The following is a 13,142-nucleotide window of genomic DNA, read 5'->3' as shown; positions in this document are numbered from 1 at the left end:
AGCCGACCGCTGTGGTGAGAAATAGGCCCAGGCCTAAAGACATTGGATCATTGTTACCATGACGACAGTGGACAGTGTACCGTCCAATCATCCCATCTCACCTCCCCTGTTGTCTTCCTCTTATCTCTCCCTCACATATCTCCTCTTCACACACACGCACACCCACTCCTTTCTGTAGTGGGGATGTTTGGCTCCTCTTCTGTTGGTCGGACGCATCAAATGGCGCTAGTCAGTCAGATATCTTATCTCAGCCACAGCAACAAGCTCCAGTCCAGGTTTTTGTGTCCCACTGCTGACTGTGTGGCTGGGAACCTTAATGATTTGTCCTCAGATGTGTGAAGGGACAGATTTAACACTTTTCTCTCTTTTGGACATGATGTCATTTGTAGCAGTCTTGGTTATTGTGCAGGGGAAGGAGGTGCCCCAAGGTGATGTATGGGGCTGTTGAAGGTGTTTGGCTGGCCATTGTGTGTGTGTGTGTGTGTGTGTGTGTGTGTGTGTGTGTGTGTGTGTGTGTGTGTGTGTGTGTGTGTGTGTGTGTGTGTGTGTGTGTGTGTGTGTGAGATAGAGAGAGAGGGTTCAGAGCACAATGATGTGTGTGAGGTGATACAGAATGTGTGACATGGCAGTTGGGTGAGGTGAGGACATGTCATTGCGGGGTGGGTAGCCACGGTGTGAGTGAGTTATCATTTTCTGGAATGTGGTACACACACACACATCCACACACACACTGAGGGGCAGACTACTAGTCAGAAGATTTCTCAATAGTCACGCCATAGTGGAGAGGGAGGAGGGCGGTCCCTGTCCTGTCACTTCAGTACAGCCTCTATTTTCACATTGCTTAGTGTTGCTGCTGACCTGACTGAGTGTTGTATGAGGACATTTCTCGGTGATGGGCCTGTGTCCAAACAGTAAAGTGTTGGTTTGATCAGTGTGATGTTAGTGATTGGTCTACTGATAATGTAGAGGTTTTTAGCTTTTCAAACGCTTGGTTCATGCATTCGTTCTTCAGTTGAACAGCCACTCTGATGCTAAACTGATAGCATAGTAATAACTGTAGATAATAGTCATGTTAGGCCAATACCTGTAGTAGGACAGTGCGAGGACAGCAGACCGGTCCAGAGACTGGCTTCTGAGTTCAAAGGTCGTCGGTGGTGTACGGAGTGCGATAGTCGGCCGACCCAGCCGAGGGGGCATACCAGGAATACCGCCTGTCTAATTTTTAACGTTTACAGCCGAGGGAGCGTGCATACCAGACTGACAGCCGCCCAGGCCAAGAGAGTTGGCCTGTGTGTGTGTGCACCTGTTTGTTAGCATTAGCGTTTGTGTGTCTTAGAGTGCACTGAATAAACACAGTGAAGTACGCCGGGCGGCATGCTGGCTTGGCTTAAACTGCTACGTTAATACCCGTTGCCCACATTCTTAGACTTATTCAATATAGATTCTGTCCCAGTTTCTCAAACATTTTTGGGAGTTTCAAAGATACAACACAATCTTCCAAAACCGCTCTCTCCCTCTCACTCCTACACCCGTTCTCCACCTCCATCTTGTCATGACCCCGCCAGTGAACTTGGTTGTCTCTCGTCTACTGTCTACATGGGCCAAGTCATCCAAAATACCAGTAGAAAGGAGAGCGGGAACAATGTTCAGGCAGCCATCCAGCCAGTCCTTGGGCAACACATCCCAAATAGATGGAACAGTGGTTTAGTGTCCCTTCTCTCTCCCTGTCTAGCCAGACTTCCCCCATCCCACAGCCAGCCACACTGAGCTGAGTGAGTGGTACCACGATGCCAGTTTTAGACTTTGGTCCCTCAGGAATGTGTCACTGTTACTGCTGGATGCTCCAGTGGTGTTGTTGTTGTTTAGTGGCTTGTCTTTCTGAACTCTAGTTTCTAAGGTCACTAGGTCTTTCACATGGAACGTTCTAGACAGTCAATGGCCTCTGATGGAGGTCACTATAAGCCAGCGTTGTAGTAATGGATGATTCCTTTATGGCTTTTCTTTTTACCGTCTTTTTATATGAATGAACCACCTTATGTTGTTTATATATTGGTTACGATATGCACTAGCTTTACGTTTCATGTGTTTCTGTGTACAGATACTGTATGTTTCTGTGTACAGATACTGTATGTTTCTGTGTACAGATACTGTATGTTTCTGTGTACAGATACTGTATGCTTCTGTGTACAGATACTGTATGCTTCTGTGTACAGATACTGTATGCTTCTGTGTACAGATACTGTATGTTTCTCTCTCTCTCTCTCTCTCTCTCTCTCTCTCTCTCTCTCTCAGGTTGACGAAGCCCCTGTCGTTTGCGGACTGTGTGGGAGACGAGTTACCGTGGGGATGGGAGGCCTCATACGACCCTCAGATTGGCATCTACTACATCGACCACATCAACAGTAAGTTGACAGGTTTACCTCAGTGTTACCCCAGTAACATTATGTCTGTGCCAAAACCATCTGGGCCTTCCACCTGGGCAATCACTGTTCTGTCCATCCTAAACAAAGGACCCCAGGCTGTTTCATTCAAGATTACATCTCAGATGTTTTGGCAGGGGTATTTCCCGACACTGGATTTGATTTTCTCAAACACAACACAGAGAAATGAGTAGAACGGCAGAAACTGTAAGGATGTCGATTTATTTTGGTTTTCTTTCTCTGAATTACCTATTGGTATTTAGGAACTGAAAACCACTGGAACTTATTTTATTATTTATAGTCAGAGCGCCATGTTGTTTGATATTGATGAGATATTGATGAGACGTATGATCATTCGCCAAGTGTTTCCATCGAATGATGAATGTATTATTTGTATTGACTGAACTTTGAGAAATGATCGAGCTAAAGTCGAGTCAAAATCCTTACTGTGGCCAAAATCTTTACCCGGCCCTTTCTTTGCTCGGTAGTCTTTAGCTGAGTTTTATGCTTTTCATTTGTCAAGAGTTTTCAGTTGTGAAAACCTGTTTTCTAACTGATACGGGCTAAATAACACTAATCTGATGATATCCAGAGATATTATGAGTGTGGTGGTTGACTGCCAGCAGTCTTATCAGTAAGCATGTTAAAGCTAAACATGTTGCAAACTCACAGATGTCATTCTTGGACAAGTGTCAGGCCAAGACAATAAGCTATGTTGAATTTATCAAAATTGTCAGCAGATTGATCTTGATATTAATATTGTCAAGGAATTTTTCATATGAATTTTACATATTGATATGGTATTCCCTCACCTTTGCAACTTATTATGCCACATCATTTCCAGGAATCAGAATAGGCAAACAGAAGAAAAAACTGAATACGTAGAGAGAGAGGGAGGGAGGGAGAGAGAGAGTAACGTTTTCAAACTCATCTCCACTAAATTAAATAATTTTATGATTCAATTAGTCACGTTCATTTCAAAAAGAGCAGATTAAATTCCACACGGACCGTCTGTGTTCTGCTGATCCCTTAGGAAAACACTTACATTAAAAATACTTCTATTAACTCCATTCAACTAAATCAGATGTTTGTTTTCTCCCAATACAGATTAAATCCATTTCCCAAATGTTTTTCCATTGTGCTGCCTGGCTGTAGCCGCAGGGTTGAGATGTGAGCTAGCTGCTGCTGCTGCTGCTGCTGTTGTTGTTGTTGTTGTTGTTGTTGTTGTTGTTGTTGTGTGAGCTAGAGATTCTATTTATCTGTTGCTCTCACACACATTTCTACTGCGATTTAGCTTTGTTTGTTTGTTTGTCTAACACCGGTGGGTAAACAAACCCAGTCAGATGTCAGTCAGGATTGGATGATTGTGTGGAGACTCCTCAGCTTCGGTGTATTAAGGCTGGCCCTCCTGTGGGTGGTTGGATACAGTGTATTTCTGCACTTCTGAGCTATAGTTTGAATCAGAGTTTGGCTTGTTGCATTGTATTTTTTTCATTTGGTCTGGTTGGTTTCACATTGGCGAATGTCAAACAAACTAAAATGCCTAAACAAAACCATAAATCATTTGTTTATTGGAGGTAAATGCTTATGTTAAATCCATCTATGATTAGGAAGAGGCGTAACTTGTGTCCCAAACTTCATATTACTTTCGCTTTGGTCTTCCAACAACATGCAGGAGGAAACAGCTCAATATCCCCTCTGACTGCGAGGTGAATAGGCTATATTCAGTAGCCTATTAGTGTTGTCACGATACCAGAATTTGGACATCGATACCAGGTTAAGTATCACGATTCTCGATACCGTCACAATACTCAATACCAAAACGATAACACTGCAAAAAAAGAAGGCATTTGAACCTGAGTCACAGAATGGCACTTGATCCAGACAGATAAACACAGCTACTGCTCTGTTCAATCGTTGGGCATCTTTTGAGTTCAATATCATTCCATTTGACATTTTCTGCGTCAACATTTTTCAGAGACAGCCATGCATCCATTAATGAATCAATTATACAATCATACAATCAATTTTACTTTGTTTTTACAATCTAACTACATAACAACCTAATGGTAATTTTTCATTTGAATGGTACATCTCTATTGATAAACTGGGTAAATCAAGATGTAGCCTAGGCCTATTCACACGGACGCATATAATCAATAGGAGTGTGTGCGTGCATTGAGTTATTGAGCTTGTTTTGGCGATTTCATGGGGATACAGATGAACAGAACGATCTGTTTCCTTTCCGTTTTTATTTTATTGTACTGACAGACAACATTCGCATAGGAGTTGTTTGTTTGATAAAAGTGTGCACTGTCTCTTTAACCAGTAATGACCTCATTCATGAGGCAAGAAGGGGGTGGTCTGAGGTCAGTTCACTGAGGAAATAGATAATCTTTGGGAGAGATGCGAGAGAGAGACTGATTAAGTGAATGAATAAAGTTTTGGTGGCAATCAGTGTTAAAAATCGGCATATTTTGCATTATGGTTTGCATATTAAAACAAACAAAGCTGTTAGCTAGCAAGAAAAGTTAGCCTACGAAGCTGGAAGCTACCGGTATCGGCATGCATTGTAAAGTGTTCTATCCTTTATGGACATTGTTTTGCGAACAGTAACGACACGGCATGTAGCTTCAACATTTCTACATGCCGTGTCGTATTATTCAAGTGTGTTAACCTCTGTGCAGCATGAGTGGGGAGCTAACATGGTGCAGCCCAGACGCTGAGATCAGGCTAAGTGGACCACACACAGTACTATAAGGGGGACGTTGGCTGCGCTGACAGAGTTGATCTGTGAGGCAAATTTGACAAAAGTGTCGAAAGGAGAGAAAAAATCTGGTACTGAACCATTTTTCATGTTCTAGTATAGAAAAAGTTCTGAACTAAGGAGGAAAATGCACCAGAGCTGGAAAAACCTCTCCAAACCAATTTGGTGTGAAAGCCTCCTTATCGAAGTGATACACTTTCCTTTCTCAACAAACACCCCAATGACCATTTGTCAATGTACACTACCGTTCAAAAGTTTGGGGTCACTTAGAAATGTCCTTGTTTTTGAAAGAAAAGCAAACATTTTGTCCATTAAAATAACATAAAATTTATCAGAAATATGGTGTAGACAATGTTAATGTTGTAAATTACTATTGTAGCTGGAAACGGCAGATTCCCTAATGGAATATCTACTTAGGGTACAGAGGCCCATTATCAGCAGGCCAGCATCCTGGAGTCGCCTCTTCACTGTTGACGTTGAGACTGATGTTTTGCAGGTAATATTTACTGAAGCTGCCAGTTGAGGCCTTGTGAGGTATCTGTTTCTCAAACAAGACACTCTAATGTACTTTGTCCTCTTGCGCAGTTGTGCACCGGGGCCTCCCACTCCTCTTTCTAAAATCTATAATTTCTCAGAACAAGAATAGACTGACGAGTTTCAGAAGAATGTTCTTTGTTTCTGGCCATTTTGAGCCCGTAATCAAACCCACAAATGCTGATGCTCCAGATACTCAACTAGTCTAAAGAAGGCCAGTTTTATTGCTTCTTTCATGAGCACAACAGTTTTCAGCTGTGCTAACATAATTGCAAAAGTGTTTTCTAATGATCAATTAGCCTTTTAAAATGATTAACTTGGATTAGCTAACACAACGTGCCATTGGAACACAGGAGTGATGGTTGCTGATAATGGGCCTCTCTACGCCTATGTAGATATTCCATTAAAAAAATCTGCCGTTTCCAGCTACAATAGTCATTTACAACATTAACAATGTCTACACTGTATTTCTGATCAATTTGATGTTTTTTTAATGGGCAATTTTTTTTACTTTTCTTTCAAAAACATTTCTAAGTGACCCCAAACTTTTGAACGGTACTGTATATTTCATGTCTAGCTCAAGGCCATCATACTCTCTTCAGACTAAACCTCCCTTCACCTGTCTAGGCTGTATCCCAGATACCTGTGAGGTGAGTGGAGAATGTGGACTGATTGATAAGGCCCCAGAGTCTATCCTCTGCAGGTCAGGTGGTCTGGGGGAAAAAAACTCCTGGCCCTAGTCTAGGCTGTATCCCAGATACCTGTGAGGTGAGTGGAGAATGTTGACTGATTGATAAGGCCTCAGAGTCTATCCTATGCAGGTCTGGTGTTCTGGGGGGAAAAAAACTCCTGGCCCTAGTTATGGCAAGACAGGGCGGCTGGGGGGTTAGTCTGGGTGGGTACCTACTTCTCCCTGTCGGTCCTGTCCTAGCTTCTCCCTCCCTGCCCAGGCTGTCCCCCGCCCAGCAGGCCTCACTTCCTTATTATGTAAACCCTGCTGCTGCCCTGTGGCCTCCCTGCATTGTTGGAGTGGAGGGAGGGACGGGACGGGGGTTGATAAGGGTCTGTTATGTGTGGTGATTTGCCTTCTTTTATGTGGCGTAGATGGGCCCAGAGAAGCGTGGTTGCCTAACCTAGTGGGAACTTATCCTGACTTCACATACCCACTCAGGGAGTTGCTTTGGGTTCCCCTGTCTTAGTGGAGGTCCTGTTGAAATCCTGGGTTTATTATGCATAGAGGTAGACAGACACATGCTCTCCCTCACACTCTTATAAGCTCTCATAAAATGGCATTGTAGGCTGTAGGTGGACACACGCGCGTGTGTTCTGTATATCAGGCGTGTGTGTGCCAGTCAGGCATTCATTCGGTCAGATATTCAGTCACATCCTGAGAGTTGAGGTGGGTGTGTTCTGCCCGTGCAGTCAGGAGTGTGCTGTCAGATACCAATGACGAAACAATAGACTGACTGTGTCAACACTGTCCATTGTGCTCTAGCCACTACCTCATACCTTTTAGGGTTGCTCATCAGCATGTGGCTTTGTGTTCCCAAGTGTGTGTATATGTGTGTGTGTGAGACTCAAATCATTTATCGTATCATACAACCACTTCTGTAGGACATCGATACAGTGTCTAGCCAACATGATTCACATTGATTCACATTGATTCATTCGATTTGTAGGGAACCGTTACCAACCTCAGAGCGCAAGAGCAACTCCCAACATTGACCACAAGTTATATAGCAGATCAGAAACAAAACATTACTTAGGGCCTAACCGAGGATTATCCTACCCAGCAAACTGGGAACGTTCCCAGTACATTAGCTAAGATTCTCAGTTCTCGTTATGTTTTTTTTATATAACATTAGGATGATAGCAAATTATTGTAATATTTTTTTATGGTTTAAATTAAATATATTTGGAATGTTCTCCTAACATTTACTAAAATGTTGTGCACATCTGTAACAACCACATTCCCCAAACTTTCTCATTAGGTGTCCAGGCAATGTAATAACACAATGTACGAGTAATGTTTTTCCAGCAAACCAAAATTGGTTCTGTGGAAGTTCCCAGAACATTCGTTAGGTTTCGTCAAACATTCTCATAACACAGATACTGCCCAGTCATGCTGATGATTATACAATGTTTGTATCAAATATTTTGTTTTTGCGTTATTAGAACATATCCCGCGAGCTAACGAATGTTCTGGGAAATTTCACATAACCAATTTTGGTTTGCTGGGTAGCCTACACCCTCAGCAGAAGAATACACAGGGCTGAGAGCTCCATAGAGAGAGGGAGACAGAGAGAGCGGGAGAGTGGAGACACAGGCACAGTCACAAGCACGTACACACACACTCCTGCTGGAGTGAAATCCGGTTATTCCTCATAGCAGCCAGTCTCTGCATTGCTGACATACTTAGTGGCACGGAGGGGGCCGTGCTCTTAGTGTAGAGACTTGTTGTTTTCCACACAAAGGCTGTCTCCCAAATGGCACGCTATTCCCTATATAGTGCACTACTTTTGACCAAACCCTATGGGCCCTACTCTACATAGGGAATTGGGTGGCATTTGGGACACAGTCAAAGTACAGTAAGGAATGAAGGATTAACCCTTTCCTTCCCTGCCACCGGACAGAGTTGTGGGCTAACCCAGAAGAGAGGGTAAGAGACAAACAAAAGAGGGCAGAGACAGAGAACGAGAGAGGGAAAGGAGTGAGAGAGAGTGGGAGCAAGAGTGAGAGAGGAAGAGAGCGAGCGAGTAGTGTTGTGATTGATTCAGATGGATTGCTTCCTCTGCTCTCCCACTGTGCCTTTTTCTTTCCTCAAAACAACCCACTGTTAAGATGTGGGTGTAGGCCTGCTTCGTTTGCAGTATACAGTTCCTTCAGAAAGTATTCACATCCCTTGACTTTTTCAAATTTTTGTTGCGTTAACAGCCTGAATTTAAAATGGATTAAATTGCAATGTTGTGTCACTGGCCGACCCACAATACCCCATAATGTCAAAGTGGAATTATTCTAATACATTTTTTAAACAAATTAATTAAGAATGAAAAGCTGAAATTACTTGAGTCAATAAGTGTTCAACCCCTTTGTTATGGCAAGGATAAAAAGTTCAGGAGTAAAAATTTGCTTAACAAGTCACATAATAACACGGAATCTGTGTGCAATAATAGTGTTTAACCTTTCTAGGGCAGGCTCGACAATATTCCGCTGAAAAGGCAGCGAGCGAAATTCAAAAAGATTTTTTTGAAATATGTAACTTTCACACATTAACAAGTCCAATACAGCAAATGAAAGATAAATATATTGTTAATCTACCCATCGTGTCCAATTTCAAAAATGCTTTACAGCAAAAGCACAACATATGATTAAGTTAGGTCAGATTCAAGTCACAAAAACACACACAGCCATTTTCCAGCCAAAGATAGGAGTCACAAAAAGCAGAAATATAGATCAAATTAATCACTAACCTTTGATGATCTTCATCAGATGACACTCATAGGACAGACATCATGTTACACAATACATGTATGTTTTGTTTTGTAATGTGCATATTTATATCCAAATGGTTTACATTGGCGCGTTACCTGCAGTAATGTTATGATTTCAAAACATCCGGTGATTTTGCAGAAATACTCATAATAAACATTGATACAAGATGCAAATGTTATTCACAGAATTAAAGCTAGACTTATCCTCTATGCAACCGCTGTGTCAGATTTCATAAAAACTTTGCGGAAAAAGCATAATCTGAGAACGGCGCTCAGAACCCAAAACAGCAAGAGGAATATCCGCCATTTTGGCGTCAACAGAAGCTAGAAAAAACACTATAAATATTAACTTACCTTTGATGATCTTCATCAGAAAGCACTCCCAGCAATCCAAGTTTGACAATAAATGACTGATTTGTTCCATAAAGTTCCATAAAGCCCATAATTTAGCCACTTGTTGTTAGCATGTTCAGCCCAGTAATCCATCTTCATGAGGCGCGAGCACTTCCTCCAGACAAAAACTCGAAAAGTTCCATTACAGTCCGTAGAAACAAGTCAAATGATGTATGCAATCAATCTTTAGGATGTTTTTAACATAAATCATCAATAAGGTTCCAACCGGAGAATTTCATTGTCTGAAGAAAAGCATTGGAACGAGTGCAAACTCTGTCGGGAGCGCGCATCATGAGACCGAGTCTCTCTGCCAGCCCCTCACTCAAAGAGCTATTATGAGCCCCTCCTTTATAGTAGAATCCTCAAACCAGTTTCTAAAGACGGTGACATCTAGTGGATGCCCTAGGAAGTGCATTCTCATTCATATCTCACTGGGATTTCAGTAGGCACTGTTTTGAAAATCGATTTCTCACTTCCTGTTTGGATTTCTTCTCAGGTTTTTGCCTGCCATATGAGTTCTGTTATACTCACAGACATCATTCAAACCGTTTTAGAAACTTCAGAGTGTTTTCTATCCAATACTAATAATAATATGCATATATTAGCATCTGGGACAGACAGGAGGCAGTTCAGTCTGGGCACGCTTATTCATCCAAAAGTGAAAATGCTGCCCCCTATCCCAAAAAGGTTAACATGATTTTTTAACGACTACCAATTATATGTAAGGTCCCTCAGTCGAGCAGTGAATTTCAAAGAGAAGGAGAAGAAAACAGGATGGATCAAGAACATTGTAGTTACTCCACAATACTAACCTAAATGACAGAGTGAAAAGAAAGAAGCCTGTACAAAATAAAAAAGATTCCAAAACATTGATCACAAGGCACTAAAGTAAAACTGCAAATAATTTGCCAGAGAAATTAACCTTATGTCCCGAATACAAAGCGGTATTTTTCGGACAACTCCAACACATCACTGAGTACCACTCTTCATAATTTCAAGCATGGTGGGGGCTGCATCATGTTTTATTTTTAATTTTTTTGTGAATTTTTACCCCGTTTTTCTCCCCAATTTCGTGGTATCCAATTGTTTTTTAGTCGCTACTATCTTGTCTCGTCGCTACAACTCCCGTACGGGCTCGGGAGAGACGAAAGTTGAAAGTCATCCATCCTCCGATACCAACCCAACCAAGCGCGCATCCAACCCGGAAGCCAGCCGCACCAATGGTCGGAAGAAACACAGTGCCCCTGGCAACCTTGGTTAGTGCGCACTGCGCCCGGCCCACCACAGGGGTCGCTGGTGCGCGATGAGACACGGATATCCCGACCGGCCAACCCCTCCCTCACCCGGACGATGCTAGGCCAATTGTGCGTCGCCCCACGGACCTCCCCGTCGCGGCCGGTTACGACAGATCCTGGGCCAGAGTCTCTGGTGGCACAGCTGGCGCTGCAGTACAGCGCCCTTAACCACTGCGCCACCCGGGAGGCCGGGCTGCATCATATTATGGTATGCTTGCCATCGGCAAGGATTAGGGAGCTTTTTAGGATAAAAAGAAACGGAATAGAGCTAAGCACAGGCAAAATCCTAGAGGGAAACCTGATTCAGTCTGCTTTTCAACAGATACTGGGACACAAATTCACCTTTCAGCAATAACCCAAGGTTGTTTACCAAGATGACATTGAATGTTCCTGACTGGCCTAGTTACAGTTTTGACAAATCGGCTTGAGAATCTATGTCAAGACTTGAAAATGGCTGTCTAGCAATGATCAACAACCAACTTGACAGAGCTTGAATAATTTTTCAAATAATAATATTGTACAATCCAGGTGTGCAAAGCTCTTAGAGACTTACTCAGTAAGACTCACAGCTGGAATCGCTGCCAAAGGTGATTCTAACATGTATTGACTCAGTGGTGTAAATACTTATGTAAATTAGATATTTCTGTATGGATTTTTTATCAAAATGGAGACAAATTGAGTGTGTTGTATTTTAGAGAGTCTGACTGGTGTCTGATGTGCTTACCTTTTGTGACTAGGGGGCAGTATTTTCATTTTTGGAAAAATAACATTCCCGTAGTAAACGGGATATTTTGTCAGGACAAGATGCTAGAATATGCATATAATTGACAGCTTAGGATAGAAAACACTCTAAAGTTTCCAAAACTGTAAAAATATTGTCTGTGAGTATAACAGAACTGATATTGCAGGCGAAAGCCTGAGAAAAATCCAATCCGGAAGTGACTCATCTTTTGAAAGCTCTGCGTTCCAATGCGTCCCTATTGAGCAGTGAATTGGCTAACAACCAGATTACTTTTTCTCTGTATTCCCCAAGGTGTCTACAGCATTGTGACGTAGTTTTACGCATTTATGTTGAAGAATACCAGTAAGCGGCTACATTGCGCAAGTGGTAACCTGATGGCTCTCAGAGTGATTCTCGCGTAAAATACAGAGGTAGCCATTATTCCAATCAGTCCTACTGAAAAACCAATTGTCCCGGTGGATATATTATCGAATAGATATTTGAAAAACACCTTGAGGATTGATTATAAACAATGTTTGCCATGTTTCTGTCGATATTATGGAGCTAATTTGGAATATTTTTTCTGCGTTTTCGTGACTGTAATTTCCGGGCGATTTCTCAGCCAAACGTGAAGAACAAACGGAGATATTTCGCCTACAAAAATTATATTTTTGGAAAAAAGGAACATTGGCTATCTAACTGGGAGTCTCGTGAGTGAAAACATCCGAAGCTCATCAAAGGTAAACGATTTAATTTTGTAATTTCGATTTAATTTCTTGCTTTTCTGATTTCTGTGACCAAGTTACCTGCTGCTAGCTGGACAAAATGCTATGCTAGGCTTTCGATAAACTACACAAATGCTTGTCTAGCTTTGGCTGTAAAGCATATTTAGAAAATCTGAGATGAAAGGGTGATTAACAAAATTCTGTGTCTCAATATATTTCACTTGTGATTTTCATGAATAGGAATATTTTCTAGGAATATTTATGTCCGTTGCGTTATGCTAATTAGTGTCAGTCGATGATTATGCTCCCGGACCCAGGATGGGGAGTTACTAGAGGTTTTAAAGGAATAGGAACATTGTGTAAAACACACAGTGAAATGCCATTGTTGTTTGTGTCGATTTTCTTTGGATAGGATTGACCTGATGAAAACGTCAACCATGAAAAAATGTACATGTAACTGCCAAAATATAGGAACACAACATGTCTTAATAGGACGTTGGGCCACCACAAACCACCAGAACAGCTTCAATACACTGTGACATGGATTCTACAAGTGTCTGGAACTATTAGAGGGATGTGACACCATTCTTCAAGAAACACAAGAAATTCCATCATTAGATGTTTTGTTGATGGTGCTGGAAAACGCAGTCTCAGGTGCCGCTCTAGAATCGACCATAAGTGTTCAATTGTGTTGAGATCTGGTGACTGAGATGGCCATGGCATAGGGTTTATATCTTTTTTATGTTCATCAAACTATTCAGTGACCACTCGCACCCTGTGGATGAGGGCATTGTCA

The 13,142-nt window shown here is 42.0% G+C and overlaps 1 protein-coding gene across 2 annotated transcripts in view; it reads left to right on the top strand.

The window, feature by feature from the left end:
• LOC109900468 (protein WWC2-like) overlaps positions 1 to 13,142 on the top strand; it is a 54,732-nt gene that overhangs the window by 11,244 nt on the left and 30,346 nt on the right. For both annotated transcript variants that reach the window (XM_031837833.1, XM_031837832.1), the window contains exon 2: positions 2,293 to 2,402. In XM_031837833.1, coding sequence (XP_031693693.1) covers positions 2,293 to 2,402 — 110 coding nt within the window. The remainder of the gene's footprint in view (positions 1 to 2,292; positions 2,403 to 13,142) is intronic.

The sequence above is a fragment of the Oncorhynchus kisutch genome, linkage group LG12, assembly GCF_002021735.2.
Source record: "Oncorhynchus kisutch isolate 150728-3 linkage group LG12, Okis_V2, whole genome shotgun sequence".
NCBI classification, from domain to species: Eukaryota; Metazoa; Chordata; class Actinopteri; order Salmoniformes; family Salmonidae; genus Oncorhynchus; species Oncorhynchus kisutch.
Note: the sequence above shows the minus strand (reverse complement) of the source record. Positions and strands in the feature narration are given on the sequence as shown.